Here is an 18349-nt window from a genome sequence, read left to right as displayed (position 1 = left end):
GCTGTGTGTGTGTGTGTGTGTGTGGTTCAGATCCTTCTCATGTTTTTGCCTCTGGAATGAGATGAATAAGCCCCCCCCCCTCCTCTCTCTCTCTCTCTCTCTCTCTCTCTCTCTCTCTCTCTCTGGTATGGATTGCCCGGCTGATATCTCACTCGGTGGTGGGCTAGCGGGTGATGAGAGCTGACAACACAATGGCATTGTCCCCTGCTGATGGGAAGCCAAAGTTTTAGGGCAAACACTCCCCCAACCAGCCTCGGAAAAAACACTGGGCACGAGTATGTCTGGGGGTTTGGCTCGTGTGTGTGTGTGTGTGTGTATCTGCGGCAAATTGCGTCTGTGCGTGCTTGTGTGTGTGTGTGTGTGTACGAGTGGTGCTACAGAGCGCCGCCGAGTGCCATCGAGATGCCAGAGGGTTGAGAGGAGGAGGAGGAGGAGAAGGAGGAGAGAGACTGAGGCTGACACACTGAGAGAGCGCTCAATTATTTAGGAGAGCCACCGGGTTCAAAGAGCCGCAGCTACACAAACCTGCCGATCCACAGTTTATCCCCTTTGTTCCGGTGGTATTAAAGTACACAGACATCACTCGCATTATTAGTATTATCATCGACAATGAAGAAGAAAACGGCGAGTTTAAAAAAAAAAAAAAAAAAGCAGATCGCACACGATATCCGCTCGGTCCGCCCACCCCCCCCCCGCCCTGCTTCCTGTCGTCGTGGACTCAAACTGCCCGACGCTCCTCTCTGATTCTCGGTTTATCTTCCCTCTCGCCTCCGCTCTCTCTCGGCTCTTCCCTCCGTCCGTCCGTCCGTCCGTCCCCGTGTCTCAGACGGTGACCTCCGTCTTGCTGTTGGTGGGCAGTCCCTTGTGCTTGGGGTGCATGTGCGGCGAGTGGCCGTAGCCCAGCGGCTGGGAGAAGAGCTCCGGCAGCGTCTCGATGCTGAACTGCCTCTTGTTGGAGTAGGCCTGGCGCCGGCTGTTCTGCTGGTGCAGGGGCTGGTGCTGGTGCTGCTGCTGGTGCTGCTGGTGCTGCTGGTGCTGCTGGTGCTGCTGCAGGATGGGGTGGTGCTGCTGCTGCCCCTGGAGGACCATGTGGGCGGCCGGGTGCTGCGGGGCGTGGCTCTTGCTGGGGTCCCAGGCTTTGAAGGCGGAGCTGGAGGTGAGCGGGTGCGTGTTGGTCTTGGAGATCTTGGGCTTGGGGATCTGCGAGGCGTTGATGGTGATGGCGAGCGGCGCGTGGATGTCCGGCGGCGGGAGGAAGGGCTTGTCCTTGGGGTGGAAGGCGATGGGCTGGAAGGTGGGCGGGGACTGGCGGTGGGTGTAGTCCACCATGGGGTAGCTCTTGTAGTAGTCTCGCGCGGCCGTGTCTGGGGAGGGGGAGCGGTGGTGGAGAGAGAGAGGGGAGGAGGGGAAAGGGAAGGGAGAGACGTGATTAAATTGTAATCCTGAAGAATTAAGACAATTACATGAGCAAAGCAATGAGTATATGTGAGTAAAGGAGATTAAAAAAACCCTAATTACAGCATAAGAACAACAAACAGCATAGGCATAATGAGATGAGTATACAGTGCAAAATGGCAGGCTTAAAACAAACAGTTTGTAAAACCGTTGATAAGGGCAAAGCTCACCTCACACCATGATCTTTTCATAATATTTCTGGCCAATTAAACAGGCAATTAGCCTCTGTGTGTGTGTGTGTGTGTGTGTGTGTGTGTGTGTGTGTGTGTGTGTGTGTCTGTGAGTGAGGAATCAAGGTGAGACACATTCTCACCCTGAACTTAGTCAGACGCCTGTAGCCTCGTCTGGTCACACACACACACACACACACACACACACACACACACACACACACACACACACAGAGAGAGACACACACACTCATACAGATTCATAAACCAACCCCCACACAGATACACACACACAAAGAAACACACACACACACACACACAATTTCACACATACACCCTCTAACCAAATCTGTCAGGTAAACAAATAAAAAATAGAAGGCTAAGCCGGATCCACAGAGTTTGCCCGCAGGGTTTATGTGTGTGTGTGTGTGTGTGTGTGTGTGTGTGTGTGTGTGTGTGTGTGTGTGTGTGTGTGTGTGTGTGTGTGTGTGTGCACGCGCATGTATGTGTTTGTCTGCATCATATTGATTCGAGCAACTGTCCATGCACTGGGCAGGGGGGGTTAAAAAATGCCAGCAGCACCGGAGAGAGAGAGAGAGGAAGAGAGAGAGAGAGAGAGAGAGAGAGAGAGAGAGAAAGAAAATGAGAAACAAGAAAACAACCAACAAGGAAAAGAGGGGGCAAACACTCACTCGTGTTGCTTTTGCTAAAACGGGAGATTTGTGGGGAATAAAAATAGAGCGGGTTGGGCGTGTCGAGTCAGATTAGCGCGAGGTCTCTGAGTGGAGCTCCACTCTGCTGTGAGGTCATCGCCGCTGGCCCCCCCCCCTCCCCTCGCCCCCCCGCCCCCCTGCCCCAAAGACACTAACAACCTTGTTTGCTTAGCCCCGTTTTTTTTTATTGCTCCCTTTCTTTTCCTGGAGAGAAATAAGAGAGTGAGAAAAACGACAACATTCCTCTGGATGCTGTTGTTCTTCTCTTGCTCCCTCTCTCTCTGTCTGTCTTCATTGCTCTGAATCGGTCTCTTTCTCTTAAGCTGTACCATCAGGCAAATTTGGGGCAAAATTTCTCATATGAGCAACTGGGCAATGGGCAAAGAGGGCAATGAGCAATTGCCTGTTGAAGGAGTGAAATGGATGAAATAACAGATACTGCTGCCAACACTGTTCTCTTTACCTCCTCTTTTCTACTAAAAATGTAATAATTTAATAGTTTTATCAATGTTATCCACTGTAATTCCATATCATGTGTATTATAGGCTTATGTATGGTTCTAGAATCCAACAGCTAGCTTGCATGCGAGATTAAATGTTACATTAAAAAGTTACATCACAGCTATTATTTCTTACTATTTAGTCGCAGTTGGACTCCTTATACTTATAACTGGGGACTCCTTATATGGTCACTGTTTTCCCACATTTTCCAGTCAGCTGTGCGGAGGTTAATTCTCTCTATTTTGAATATTCCTGATAATATCTTATGGATTTTCATTTTAGGTAGTAGCCAAGACTGCATTGTCCTGTGCTTTGCGCAGTAAAAATTCTCAAATTCTCACCGCATCTTAAAAACTCTTAATTCTAAAGTGTCTAACTCCGAATGAAGTGTAAAATTATACGGCTTATACTGAGCACCTGTGAAAATATTCCCTAAAAGTTTCCAGAGAGAGAGAGAGAGAGCGAGAGGGAGAGAGCGAGGGAGCGGGCGAGAGAGATTAAGAGACAGAGCGAGACATTAAGAGACAGAGAGAGAGGGAGACAGAGACAGAATAATTAAAATGAATCCATTTCACCGGTCAAATCAGAGAGATTTAGGAGGCATATTCTTTCTTTAGAAGGCACTCAAGTGCTACAATATTGATGACAGGGGAATGAATGGAGGAACTTTCTCGCTCTTATTTTTTCGCTAAATGTGCCAGGATTTGCAAGCCGCCGGGCACGTGTAGGGGATTAGACCGTCTGCGTGTGTGTGTGTGTGTGTGTGTGTGTGTGTGTATGTGGGTTTTATGTGTTTGTGTCCATGTGTGCTCAGCTGTATGTGTGCCAAGCAGGAACACACATTTACATACATTGTTCGCCTGCTGAAAAAAGGGGAAGAAGCGGCTCGATTTGCTCCATGTGCACTAAAGCGCATCACATGGCTTTGGCAGTGGAGAGTGGCAGCGTTCACCAGCTCATTGGAACAGGTTGGAATACTCTGCGGGTTTAATGTGGAGAAGCCCTACTTAGTTTTTAAATGCAATTCCTACTTGTGTGGAATCAATGGAGAAAGCAGGGAGATCATTTTACAACATATTACAAGCAGAAACAGTTTGGAAAAATCCTTTGGGCATAGATCTGTTTTGTATAGTTTTGATGCATCATATTTATCACTTTGCGCTTAAGAAACTACCATGCGCTTATTATGCTAGAGTCAGCACTATGTGTATATATGGATAGTTTGTCTTCTTGTATGCTACATGTGTGATTATCTGTTTACAAGGCGAGTCTTAGTCCAGTATCCTGATACACCGGGTCCGCATCATTACACTCACTGTCTGCCGTCTGAGTGCTTGGCTGAATGTGTCGTCTTCGAGTGTGTGTGTGTGTGTGTGTGTGTGTGTGTGTGTGTGTGTGTGTGTGGGTGTCTGTTTGTGTTGCCTCTCTTCCAGACATCTGTCACACGCAGCGAGTCTACCTGGCAGTGGATGCGGGTGCTGGGCCTCGCTGGCCGAAGTCCCGTCTTTCCTGCCTCGTCGTGTTTCTCTTTGTCTTTATTCGCTTTCTTATCTCGCTAAACTATGTTTCTGGTTTTTGCGAACTTTTGAAAAGTCGACAACTTAAAATGCAAATAGGTAGAAGAAGCACCGGACAGCAGGATCCCCTCTGTCCATTTCACCACCTCTCCATCCGCTCTCTCTCTCTCTTCCTTTACCATTTGGCTTTATTTTACTTCTCTCCTACTCTTCAGCTTCTTCAACAATTTAATTTTTTTTTTGCCTTCTATCCCAATGGCAGCCTAAAGCAAGGCCCGTGGGCCAAATCTGGGCCACCGCATTATTACCGCATAACGTTGGCCCTCCAAAGGATTCCAGAGTGCGATAACATATTCTATTTGGTCTATTTTTATGCCGTTTAATTATGGTTGAGGAGTGATGCTGAGAAAACCTGCTTATTAACACATGCTGCAATGGCATAAGACCTATATAAGACACAATACCTGTGCATAATGTTTCCAAATAATCATAATGTGTTTTTTGGCATGTCACCCACCATTCATGTCACTGTATGTTTCACCCCTGCTCTATCCATTTGACCTCTGTTACTCTTTCTTCTATCATTTTCTCCTTTATTTTCTGTCTGTCCATCTCTCACTCTTCCTTCTCTCACGCTTCATGGCCCAGAGATGTCTTTTCCAGTGGCTCTCCACCTGAAGAACCTGCTGCTTCCCACGGCGACGAGTAAATTCACTCAGCAATGTCAAAGACCGAAAAATCTCAAGAACCACAGGACCCCGATCCTGTAGTGCAAAACATGAAACCCAGATGAGCCGCTTCATCTTCAAAAGCCTTCTTCTTTTTCTTCTTCTTCTTCTTCTTCTTCTTCTGAGGAATCAGAGATCATTCCACTTCTTATAGTCTTCAAAAATCCCAAAGTCTCTCAAAGGTTCTTTCACCCATTATGTCACCTGAAGCAGATACTTAAGAATGCACTACCCACACTGCAAAATAAGCAACAGGTGATTTATTTTTGTATTGAGGCTAAAAAAAAAAAAAAATCTTCAAACGAGTGAAAAACCTGCCAGTGAGGCTGTAAATTCACTTGTTTCAATGCAATTCAAGAATGCGAATGACAAAGGCAAAACTAGGAATTCAAGGCTCAACACTACATTAAATGACTGGATGGATGGATATATTTTGCGGTGCATTTCATATTCCTCCATAAATCTTTCATTTTTCTGAATCGGCTTCAAGCAGTTTTTCTAAAATTTTCTCCAATGCAGGTGAGCTTGCATCAGAAAATATCAAAATGTTCACCGAAATTGACAGCTTCTTGACAGCTTTCTTTTTTTTTTTTTTTTAACTGCAATCTTTCCAAGGCGGCTCAGCCTCTCGGGTGGTTAGAATTTAATTAAGACGGATTTCAGTCAGTCTTAATGAAAGAAGGCAAGAAGTCCATCACACCTTCTTACAGAATATCCTTCCGCCGTCTGTCTCATGCTGTCCTTTCCCTTCCCTCAACCAGACTTGACACTTGCTCTATTGAGGATTTCAAAGACTAACACTGAATTTTCAAACTTCTTCGTCAAAGGAAACAATAGAGAGCTCCATGAATTAAAACCAAAATGAGACTAGACGGGCTGAATTCTACTCTTTCAGTTCATTATTCTCAATCTCTAACTTTCTACTTGTTCATTCTCTCTCTGTCTGCTCGCTCTCCCTCTCTAACCTTTTACGCCTTCATCCTGCTTTTTCTTGCCGCTGGTCTACCCGTCCTTTGCTTTCAGTAGTTTAATTAAGATAGATACAGTGTAGGAGCAGCTTGGGCCGGACTCCTGCTGCTACACCTGGCACAGAGTTTACTGAACTTTTGACTTTTCCTTCCTTCCTTCCTTCCTTGGTCTCTCCTGCCTCCATTTCTTTCATGTCTTCCTTCTTTCCTTCCATCCTTCCTTCCTTATTTCATTCCTTCCTTGGTCTCTTCTGCCTCCATTTCTTCCATGTCTTCCTTGTTTCCTTCCTTCCTTCCTCCCTTCCGTCCTTCCTTCCTTCCTTCCTTCCTTCCATTTCTTCCATGTCTTCCTTGTTTCCTTCCTTCCTTCCTCCCTTCCGTCCTTCCTTCCTTCCTTCCTTCCTTCCATTTCTTCCTTCTTTCCTTCCTTCCTTCCTTCCTTCCTTGGTCCCTCCTGCCTCCATTTCTTCCATGTCTTCCTTCTTTCCTTCCTTCCTTGGTTTCTCCTGCCCACATTTCTTCCATGTCTTCCTTCTTTCCTTCCTTCCTTCCTCCCTCCCTTCCTTCCTCCCTTCTGTCCCCTTCCTTGCTTTTCTCTCTCTCTACTACCTCCATTTCTTCCATGTCTTCCTTCTTTCCTTCTAATGATAAAGAAGGAACTAGTTAACCATCTCTCATGTCTTCCATTGAAATAAACTTTTCCAGACACACACACACAAGCCGTTAACTGTATAAAATCCATAAAGCGCAATGAAGACTTCAGAGCAGCTCGGTCCAGATACCCGCTGTTTCACCTGGCACAGGTTAGCTGGCCCAGGGTCTGCTGTCCTATCCAAACTGTAGAGTGTCCTAGACATGACTTTGTCCACACAGCCAGACTGTCAGGAACCGGCAGGTTGTTTATTGGCCCACTGCAGAACTGGGAAGCATGTGTGAAAAGATGATTGGATTGGAATGTATGTAGAGTATATATCTGTTTGTGTGTAAGTAATGTGTTTCTTAAAGGGGAACACCAGTCATCTTACAAATTTTTAAAATGATTCAGAAGGCAATGGAAGAGATATTTTTGGTGGCTTTGACATCACAATATAAAGGTAAACAAAATAATTCACACAGGTTTGGCATTGTTTTCATGTGTTTTAAGAATTTATTGTTGACATAAAAGACATTCAGATTGTGACAGAACCTTTATTTAGATCGTAAATTACTATACTGCATTCATTCTCCCATTGGCTATGGCTTTGTTCCATGGTGATGCAGCGACTTAATGGTTTTGCAGTGTGTTCTTGATGAATTTGCAGGCATCAGCAGGCTCTTCTATTATGCTCTATTACCTTCTGAATGATATTAAAATTTTTGGTTTTCCCCCCTTTAAAGTCATTTCATGAATGTCACCGCCATTGTCGGGAATCTTATTGTGTGTCGACCGGTTTTTATGCTTATGTTGCCATCTGTGCAGCCTTGTGTGTGTGTGTGTGTGTGTGTGTGTGTGCGCAGCCATATGTCTGTCTACTCAAGTCATGAAACAAGACAAAGCGAATAACCTCTAGAGGGAATGAGAGCAAAAGAGAGAGAGAGAGAGAAAGAGAGAACGAGAGAGAGAGAGAGAAAGGAAGCAAACTACAAAGAGAAAGAGAGAGAGACCTGAAAAGAGAGACAGAACATGCAAACGAGTATGCAGAGATGTAAATTTCAAAGTGTGTGCACATTTATGCGCGTAGTGTGTGGGTCATGTGTGTTTGTGTGCATGCACCGTACATGTGTGTGTGTGTGTATACATGTGCTGTGCATCATTAAGAGCATGCCGACCTGCAGAGCCGCAGGACCGGTGTCCCCGTCGGCAGCGAGCGTGGCACGCCACTCAAACGGCGCCGCACCGGAAGAGTAAGTGTGTGTGTGTGTGCAGCCACGTGTGTGCTCCCCTATGTGTATGTGTGTGTGTGTGTGTGTGCGTGTGAGAGCGAGAAACAAAAACAGAGCAGATACGAGACTGAGGGGAACAGAGAGGGAGTCGTTCATCATCTCGGTGGCATCAAACGGAGAGAGAGAGAGAGCGGAGAGAGAGAGAAAGGAGAGAGAGAGAGAGAGGAGTATTGTGCCTCGTCGTGTGCGGGATTTGTTATTCTTAAGTATTTTCCTGCATAATGTGGCTGAGTGGCTGGGGCGGCGCTGCTGAAGATCCCCCGGTGCAATCAGCCTTCGTTTCTCAGTCACTGAGCAGAATAATGAGATGGGATACTCTCTCTCTCTCTCTCTCTCTCTCTCTCTCTCTCTCCCTTTCAGTCACTTCCCTCACTCGGGTTTTCCCAGCCCGCCTCTCCTGACTTTCTCTACTTCTTCTCCTCTCTCTCTCTCTCTCTCTCTCTCTCCCTCTCGCTATTGCACGCGCACATTTATGCAAACACAAACTCGCTCACATGAACACACCCAAAGTCTGTCACACTTCCCCCTCGACTGCCCTCCGCCCCGTAAATCTGATCTCTCTATCGCACATATGAATTTATGCAATCACACACACACACACACACACACACAGAGTCTTCCACACTCTCCTTTCTCTCTATCTCGCTATTTACACCAGAAAAGGAAGCAGAGAAAAGAAGAAAAAGTGGGCAGAGAAAGAGAAGCATTCTATTCTATTCCATTCTATTCTGTTCTATTCTATTCTATTCTATTCTATTCTATTCTATTCTATTCTATTCTATTCCATTCTATTCTACTCTATTCTATTCTATTCTATTCTATTCTATTCTATTCTATTCCATTCTATTCTGTTCTATTCTGTTCTATTCTACCCATCCATGCTTAAGTCTACAATCCAATTCATTATATACTCCATTTTTAGCTAATCATCAAGTGCTTCGACACTAGAAAAGCCAGTGGATTTTGGCCATCAAGTAAACAATTGAAGCAGGTAAATTTAGTTATAATTACTATTTCCTTACGTGATTTAAAAAACATGACAGGAACAGGAGGGACATTTTGAAAATGAAAGATTTCTATCCTGAAATTCAAAACAGCTGTCTCACTTCTGCGGGAGAAAAACCTTCAGATGGGCCAGATGTCGTCAGGTCTTCAGCCACACGTCTTCAATCTCATTACAAAATAATTCAAACAAATGCAATAGAGTTCAATATGCTAGAGTTTACTGACAAATCAAATTCAGACAACCCGAGCTGGTTCCATGGAAGCAACTGAACCAAATTCTATTAATCATCCTGTATATACCTTAATATGCTCCCCCTTTCGGTGGAGCCTTAACACAGGTACCACCTCTCTGCAAAAGTACCTAACTTTTTAATTGCTGCTTTCTCGTCTTCCCAGCAAAAACAATGTCAACATAACCTCAAACATTGATAAAAATAATGATGTATTTGCTATGTTTTGTATCAAACTTAAAACATTATGCTAGCAGGGTGCATGTCTGCATAACAAAATCCAGTTTCAACCGGACACTCAAGGCCGTCTCTGGTCAGAACCCTTGTTCATCTCGCACCGGTGGAGAATGGAAAGTTACTGAAGAATGGCCTGGTTACAGATATTATTGTACGTATTCATCTCCACTCCTGTGTGCTGAATATTATACTGATTATACATTTGCAGGCCTTCACGGGCCTTCATGTGAGTTAAAAAATCTCCCACACTTCCCTGTGGCTCGGCCTTTCTAGTGTTAAAACTCTGACAGATAAATAGATGCCTTCAAAGCTGCTTCTCCTAGCTGTAGTATGAACAGTGTCCGGTGCTTCTTAACTGTGCTGTCTGCTACTCTTTAGCTGTGATGTGCAGCTCTGTCTATCTCTGCATACTGTGTCAATGAACAGTACATGTACATGTGTCAGGCTGTCCTTCCTCATAACCGTCAGCGTGTCCTTATCTGTCTACAGTGATCAGATGATAGATGGGGCGTGTGTGTGTGTGTGTGTGTGTGTGTGTACGTGTTTGCATTTGTGTCCCTTGCGTGTGTGTCTGTGCATGGGAGCGTATGGTGTGGGCGGGCGGGCGGGGGGGATGGGGGACGGGTGCGGGCATAGTGATGGTGTGTATGTGTAGGTTGTTTTGGAAGCATAGTGATTACGTGTGTGTGTGTGTGTGTGTGTGTGTGTGTGGCCAGAGGGCTACCTTGAGGCCTTGAACCAGCTTCTTCACCCTGCTGCTGTCCAGACACATACTGTCACTCACCGCCCAGCAACGCCTGACTTTGTGTGTGTGTGTGTGTGTGTGTGTGTGTGTGTGTCTGTGTGTGTGTGCGCGTGGACATTTGCTGTTACCTATGTGTACTTGGTGTTTGGTGATTTAGGTGTTTGGTGATTTATGTGTTGGCTGACGTTTTCCTTTGTGTGTGTCTGTGTGTATAGTGGTTTGTATTTATGTGTTTATTTGTGTGTGTTTTTCAAATTATTACTCTCTTTTTTATATCCATTCTTTTATAGTGTGAACTGACTGAGTGGTTATGAGTTATGTCATCACCGCTGGTATCCTACCTTTTTTTCCATAGCTGATTCACATTTATTTACAGTCAATAACTGCCACCATTATAGTGGCCACGTTTCAGCCAGATGACTAATCCACCCGTAACAAACAGTGTTTCTGTTGTGGTAATGCCTGCTGTGTTCAATACAGGACCTTCCCCCATCAAAACCTAATGCACCGTTAATGCAATCCCACATCGTTAATATCACATTATGTATGAGTTATGTAGTGATACAGTAGATACCAAATTAATCCAACAAAATGACAGGAGGATCCCAATGCATCACCACAATGACGAAAAAGCATCATTTTGAACCCTCTAATATAATATTAGTGATGTATTGGTATTCATACAGCTTCAACAAAGCAGTCTTATTGCTCAATCCATGTTGCAGCTACACTGATAATTATTATAAATCACATTATCCCATAAATTAGATGCATTATCAACAATTGAATTGCCCAGCTAACTAATCGCTATATAAAAGTCATAATACCCATGAGAACATTCTACATTGTGATTATAGGTACTTTGTTGATGCCTATGGTATTAGTTACATCACCATCATACACAGTACACCTCCTCTCCACCTATTATTGCTGTATGATAAATCCTTTATTTTAAATCTAAAGTTTGTATTTTTTGGTATGGCAATGATGCGAATCAGAATCAACCTCATATCCAAAAAGGCGGTATGAAAAGTTGTGATCTCATGATAATCGGGTTTGGCAATAGTTGTCAGAAACCAGCCATGGAGTGCACTGTGTCTTTTATTACACACCTATGGATTTTTCTTAATGCATCATTTTGCCTGTCACTCTACCATCCGGCTGCAGTAACCTTTAGAATATTAAACCCATGAACGCCTCCACAGTTGGGAGCACATTTCTATATGTGAGGAGGGGACATTACTGAATTGTATGTAAATTTCTAAAATGCACACATGCTTTGGTCTCTGTCTTTACAGTAGCGCTGCCTTAATGCAGTTATATGGACTACGAAATCAGCCACAGTACTGAACATGAATCATGATTCAACATGATTGGATGAGAGTCAGACCCATAAAAAATCCATTATCTTAATGGGTGGTGGCCTCGCCTGACCAGTTGGCCCATCCAGTGTGCATCAATATGGGAACGTTTAGTGTCTTTCATCATCTGCCCTCCTGATACACGTTTTCTTATATAAGCTTTGGCTTTAGCATGACCATTCTACAGTGAGCCTGTGTACTGTATCTGTCCTGTTATGTCCGCATTAGTGGTGTAATCCATTAGTCGCTGTCCGGTGTGTGTGTGTGTGTGTGTGTGTGTGTGTGTGAGCCCACTCACCCACAGCCTTGAGCGAGGTGTACTTGTTGAATCCAATTCCCAGGTTGTTGTGAGGGTGAGACAAGGCCATGGCCGGACCCAAGGGAGACAACGCCGCGTTGTTCAGATGGTTATGGTCTGAGAGAGAGAGGGAGTGGGAGGGAGAGAGAGAGAGAGAGAGAGAGAGAGAGAGAAAATTACTTTGTTATGATGCAGCAGGTTGTTAGGTTACATGGGGAGAGGACAGGGGTTCACGATTACTGCTGTCACTGGATTTTATTACATACTTTCTCTCTCTCTCTCTCTCTCTCTCTCACACACACTCACACACACACACACACACACCAATTTATCACATCCTCACAAGAGGGTAACAAGTAAACACATTAAGAAATATGTTGCTTCAGGACAGCTGTTTACTTGTCTCAAAGGAGAAGATGACCCACACACAAATAACACACTCGCTTATATACTCATTCATTTACACATGTAAAGTACTATAGGCTATATATACAGTATGTGCAATGTAAGGATGCACACACACACACACACACACACACACACACACACACACGCACGGTTTGCTCTGGCCATGCGTCTCTATATGCACTGGACACTGAAATGGGTGCTTCAAGCTTCAACAACAGAACACCGAGCACAGATGAAGTAAAGATTGATATATATCATACACTGTATGGATTTATGCGTCTCATTAAAGTGGGACATGGAGATGCTTTGCCAAGGCATTGATCAAGGATTTTCTTTTAATCTGTGTAGCTCAGTGTGCAGTAGCATAAGACACTACCACTCACACTCACTCCGGGTTTGATTCCCACTGAGTCCACTCATATTAAAACATAGCTCTGGATAAAAGCTTCCACCAGATGATATGTTAGAATTTATTCATTTGGCTTGAGTAATGTTTCTCTGTCCTGTGAAACTGATAAGACAAACTGCATTACATTTAGTGTTATATAAATGTAAAATGTAAATGTAAAATTGATATATCATGTATTCCTCTTGTATCAGAACTGATAATATGATACATACATTCAGCGTCCTGCATGAACCTTCAATTCAACTTTAACTAAGAGAGAATTCTTGACTTGCACAATGTATTTTTATTGGTTTTAGCTTGGCTTTGGGAGCATGAATCATACTTTCACATGTTGTGTATAATGTTAGTCTTCAGTTGTAGTGAAAAATAGGGTGAAATTATGACGTCGGATGCTACTTAAGCTCTTTTAGAGAGAATGGATGTAATGATTAGTTGAGGCTCGATAACCATTTGCGCGTCCTATCAGCCCGCGTTATGTAATGCTTCTGCAGAAAAAACACAAATATGTTTGTAAAGCCTTTTGATGTTCGGGCTTCCAAGGATAGTACAAAACGTTACTTAACATACGCTTTGCATACAGGCAAGGACACGGCTCACATGCACAATAGCAAACACACACCCACAAATCTGTTGGTGCACAAAACAATTTGAGAGCATATTGCGTGTAATTCAAGGACACACACACACACACGCATGCAAACACAAACAGTTTACTCCCTCTTCAATTCTTTATTTTTTCTCTTATATACACGGACACACTGCACACAGAGTATACACACATAATGCACACAGCACACACACCCTTGCTCTCTCATGCTTGTGAGGACCTTCCATTGATTACATTGATTCCCTAACCTCAAACCTGAACCCTCACCACACCACTCCATGCCTAACCTTAACCCTAACCTTAACCCTAAACCTCATTCTATCCTTAAAGGTGCTACATGTAACATTTTAACATCAATAAATCATTACCATATACATTTTGAGACATTATTAGATTAGTAGCCTAGTAGATTAGTACACATTAATTACGCATTATCGTAAACAAATGAGACCATTGCTGAGAAGCCTCTATGCTGCATTTTTAAATTTGTGCCACCGGGTCGCATTTGGTGGGAAATCTGGATTGCTTTATGGCACAAAACAGGAAGAGGGCGCTGTTCTTCTAGAGCAGTGGTTCTCAATGTGGGGTCCAGGGACCACCAGGGGTCCTTGAGGGGGTTCCGGGGGGTCTCCAGCAAATTGATGAATTGTTAAACTTCACCATTATTTAATTTACAAGTGAACACAATTAGAGAATGTAGAAGAATGACTGTTTTAATCATAGTTTCACTGTTATCTCTCGACCTACAATACGGATAGTCAAGGAATTCTGGACAAAATCATATCTCACAATAAAAATATTCTCAGATTTGGGTCTGAGAGACAAAATCTCATCAAATCGGGGTCCGTGGCTCTAATCTGGACTGAATTAGGCTCCTTGATATGAAAAAGGTTGAGAATCACTGTTCTACAGCAAATAGAGCTAAAGCTTTCACAGTTTCTCGCAATGGCAGATGATGGAACGAGTGAAAGGCTGATGGAAAAATCACTTCCAACATGTTGATCCTCTTCAGTAAAGCTAAAGAGAAAACAAACACACAGAGTGACAACTGTGGGGGGGGGGAAGGACAAGTAGTAACATCATCTTTGCACCATGAAGCAACAGAGTTTATGGGAAATATGGTCTCAATTTTGAGTAACGCTAGCAGAAACAAGACCACTGGTGTGAGATAGAGGCTACCAATCATCTAGACCATGGTGCCATTTGTTTACAATAAATATACCAAGGTATCACAATTCATCTGACAATGATATATTGATGTTTACAAATATTTCACATAGCACCTTTGACACTAAACCCAAGTCCTACCCCTAAATCAGCCCATGAGGAAGAGACGACTGGTTCTTCATGATAATGTCCTCACTCTGAAGGTTTCAAACTCAAACTGGTTCTCACAAGCATAGAAGTACAAGCACTCACACACTCTCTCACACACACACACACACACACACACACACACACACACTCTCTCTCTCACACACACACACACACACACACATAAACAGACACACAAACCTAGCACCAGCCTCCACCAGCCCCAGTTTGGAAATGGAGGCTGCGATGCCTGAGACGCATCAGTGAGAATCAAGCGAGGGGGAAAAAGGAGAGCGAGGCGGAGGGAGCGGACGAGGCAGAGAGAGAGAGAGAGAGAGAGAGAGAGAGCTGGAGAGCGAGGGATGTGACACCAGTGCTGACTGATTGAATTAGAAATAGATCTTCACTTCCCCGTGTAATTGATACGCAATGATGACACGCTGTGGCGCTGCGCAGTGCGGAGTGCAGGGAGGCAGAACTGTGTTTTGTATTGGTGTGTGTGTGTGTGTGTTTATATACATGTGTGTATGTGTGTGTTAAATGCGTCTGGTTATTGTTTTATGTAAACCTCTGGTATAAACTGCTTTCCTGCTCTCGTCTGTTTGCTCTGTCATTCAATTACTGAAAGAAATGGCGTTATATTTATTTGTCCACAAACATCCACAATGGAGAATGAATGAATTTTTATGGAGCTTTTGAGGAAACGTATAACTCCATAACAATAATATAATGGCTTGTGCACTTCAAGTGTCCTACAGCCTGACATCGTGTTCACAAGCTTTTCTTCTAGCGAGCCAAACAACAGTGGAAATAATAAGAGAGGGAGAGAGAGAGAGAGAGAGAGAGTGAGAGAGAGAGAGAGATGAAGGGAGAGATGGAGAGGGAAAATCAACTAATTGATGGAAAGATCCCTGGCCAGTCTCCAGTTTGACCACAGGGCTGTTCCCAGCCAGAAGAGAGCACACACACACACACACACACACACACACACACACACATACAGAGTGAGAGAGAGAGAGAGAGAGAGAAAGAGAGACAGACAGAGACAGAGAGGGAGACAGAGAGAGAGAGAGATGGTTTAGGTTGACCCTAGCGGTCAGAGGAAAACTTTTGTATCTCTCAAAAAGTGAGAGAGATACAGCTGTTCCACTCCTCTCTTATGACTATATATCCATAAAGAAACAGAAAATATTCATGTTGATTCTTTTTTCCTGATCTAATTTCTCTTTTCTCTTTTTTCCCCTCTATATTTCTACAGTGCAGCATCTATCTGCAGCACCTATCAGGCAACAGACAAACATTTATTGGATATTTAGTAGATAGATATTTTGTAGATATATTTATAACAGAAATAAATGGGGAAAATTGTAGACAGAGAAGTGGGCCAGTATGTCGGTATGATTTTTTTTTCATATAGTATATTAGTTATGTACCTTGTACCAAGTTTTTAGGATTTACATTTACATTTAAGGCATTTAGCTCTCATCCAGAGTAACTTGAAATGAGTACACCAGTACACCAGCAGAATAATTCCTAAATCCACAATTACAAGCAACCAATAGGAAGGAGTGCAAGGGTCAAGGCCACAATGCTACTGCAATATTCTATTCCTGTGACCATAGAATGATCATGTAAGAGAGAAGTACTGGAAAAATAAATAAAACAAGAGCTAAGGAGAGTGAGAGAAGAGGGGAGAAGATGATGTGAAGTGCTTTTTGAAAAGATGAGTTTTCATGAGCGGGGGATCCAGGGGGGTGGAGGGACGACCGGGTCGGAGCAGGGAGGGGAGAGCCGTCCATTTGCAGCCTTAACACCGGGGTTTTGAATTGGATATGAGGAGTCGATATGAAGAGGACACGGAAAAAATATGGGGAAGCTGAAGACGAAGCAGCCTGCAGCGTTCTGGATGAGTTTTAGGGGATGAAGGGAATGTAAGCGACTGTAGGAGGGAGCTGCAGTCCAGATGGGAGATGAGTTTGTTGTCTTTTATTTTAAAGAGTTTTTTGATGTTCTTTTATCCCACTAATTTTTTTTTTTAATCTATTTCCAACACAGTCTCACAAAATTTTGAGAAACATGAGCAAAAAATAGGAGTTTTTCACATATTCGTCACATTAAAATGTTAGCTGTTGGTTATGTTTAGGCAAGTAAAAGAAACACATTTAAGATTAAGGTTAGGTTTGGGCAGCTAAAACTTTTAGGTACATAAAACTGTTTAGTTATGGTTATGGTAATGTTTTGATCATGGTTAAATAATAAAAACTTGAACATGAAAACTTCACTCAGGGAAGTACATTTTTTCACATGAGTTGAAGAGTGAGTTGAGGGAATTGAACCTGGTTTACCAGAGTTGAAGGCAAATGTTTCTAGTTGTGTCTCCTCAGGTGTAATCCTTTCATGGTGGGAAATTACATTATTTCCATTTTCAGACATCGTGCTCATTTCATGAAATTTCATGAGACCAGACTGTCAGATTTTGTGTGTTTTTATGTGTACTTCAGAAAGATTACCACCTTAATTACCTTGGTACCAGCTAATAGGGACTAAAGAGCTGAAATAAAAGTAATACCAAACCAAAGCAAACTAAACTAAACCAAACACAACCAAACCAAATTAAACCGAACCAAACCAAACCAAACCAAACTAAACCAAATTCAAACCAAACCAAACCAAATCAATCCAATCCAAACCAAACCAAACCAAACTAAACCAAATTCAAACCAAACCAAACCAATCCAAACCAATCCAAACCAAACCAAACCAATCCAAACCAATCCAAACCAAACCAAACCAAACCAAACCAAACCAATCCAATCCAAACCAAACCAAACCAATCCAATCCAATCCAATCCAATCCAAACCAAACCAATCCAATCCAATCCAATCCAATCCAAACCAATCCAATCCAAACCAATCCAATCCAAACCAAACCAAACCAAACCAATCCAATCCAATCCAAACCAAACCAAACCAAACCAATCCAAACCAAACCAATCCAAACCAAACCAAACCAATCCAATCCAAACCAAACCAATCCAAACCAAACCAAACCAATCCAATCCAATCCAATCCAAACCAAACCAAACCAATCCAATCCAAACCAAACCAAACCAAACCAAACCAAACCAATCCAATCCAATCCAATCCAAACCAAACCAAACCAATCCAATCCAATCCAAACCAAACCAAACCAAACCAAACCAAACCAAACCAATCCAAACCAAACCAAACCATAATATAGCCATAATAGTACTGTATAAGCAGATATTTTCTATCACTGTGGTTTCGCTTTCATGCGACCACACTGTGAGAGCGGGAGAGAGCGGAGGGAAAGGCGATACATTCTTTACTGTTACTCTGTATTCTTGAATAAATTCTCTCTGAATGTCCTACATTTCCCTGTGTGTGTGTGTGTGTGTGTGTGTGTGTGTGTGTGTGTGTGTGTGTGTGTGTGTGTGTGTGTGCTTGTGTGAGTGTGTGAGTGAGTGACGTTTTTTGATGTAGAGGCCTCCATGGAGCAGGATTCATAAGAATTCAGATTTATGTTTATTAAAGAGACTGGGAAAAGGAAGTGAGAGGACTTACAGTATATGAACAAAATTCTGTATGTGCGTGTGTGTGTGTGTGTGTGTGTGTGTGTGTGTGTATGTGTGGGAAGGTATGAGCGATAGAAACTGCGAGAGAGAAAGAGCATGATGAGGCGTTTGGAAATGTTTTAGTGCGAATTTGTTTCGTTATTTAAAGCATTGTGATTGAGGCTT

At 43.2% G+C, this 18349-nt stretch overlaps 1 protein-coding gene across 1 annotated transcript in view; it reads right to left on the bottom strand.

Moving 5' to 3' along the window:
* Positions 1-822: 822 nt before the first annotated feature.
* LOC139643707 (protein shisa-8) overlaps positions 823-18349 on the bottom strand; it is a 97722-nt gene continuing 80195 nt past the window's right edge. The window contains exons 3-4 of the mRNA XM_071518939.1: positions 11851-11967; positions 823-1364 (exon numbers count right to left, since the gene is read on the bottom strand). Of these exons, the coding sequence (XP_071375040.1) occupies positions 823-1364; positions 11851-11967 (659 nt within the window). The remainder of the gene's footprint in view (positions 1365-11850; positions 11968-18349) is intronic.

This window comes from Centroberyx affinis, unplaced genomic scaffold, assembly GCF_046629955.1.
Source record: "Centroberyx affinis isolate AG114_WGS23_722 - 3 ecotype Tasmania unplaced genomic scaffold, CSIRO-AGI_Caff_v1 ptg000645l_1, whole genome shotgun sequence".
Taxonomy (NCBI): domain Eukaryota; kingdom Metazoa; phylum Chordata; class Actinopteri; order Beryciformes; family Berycidae; genus Centroberyx; species Centroberyx affinis.
Note: the sequence above shows the minus strand (reverse complement) of the source record. Positions and strands in the feature narration are given on the sequence as shown.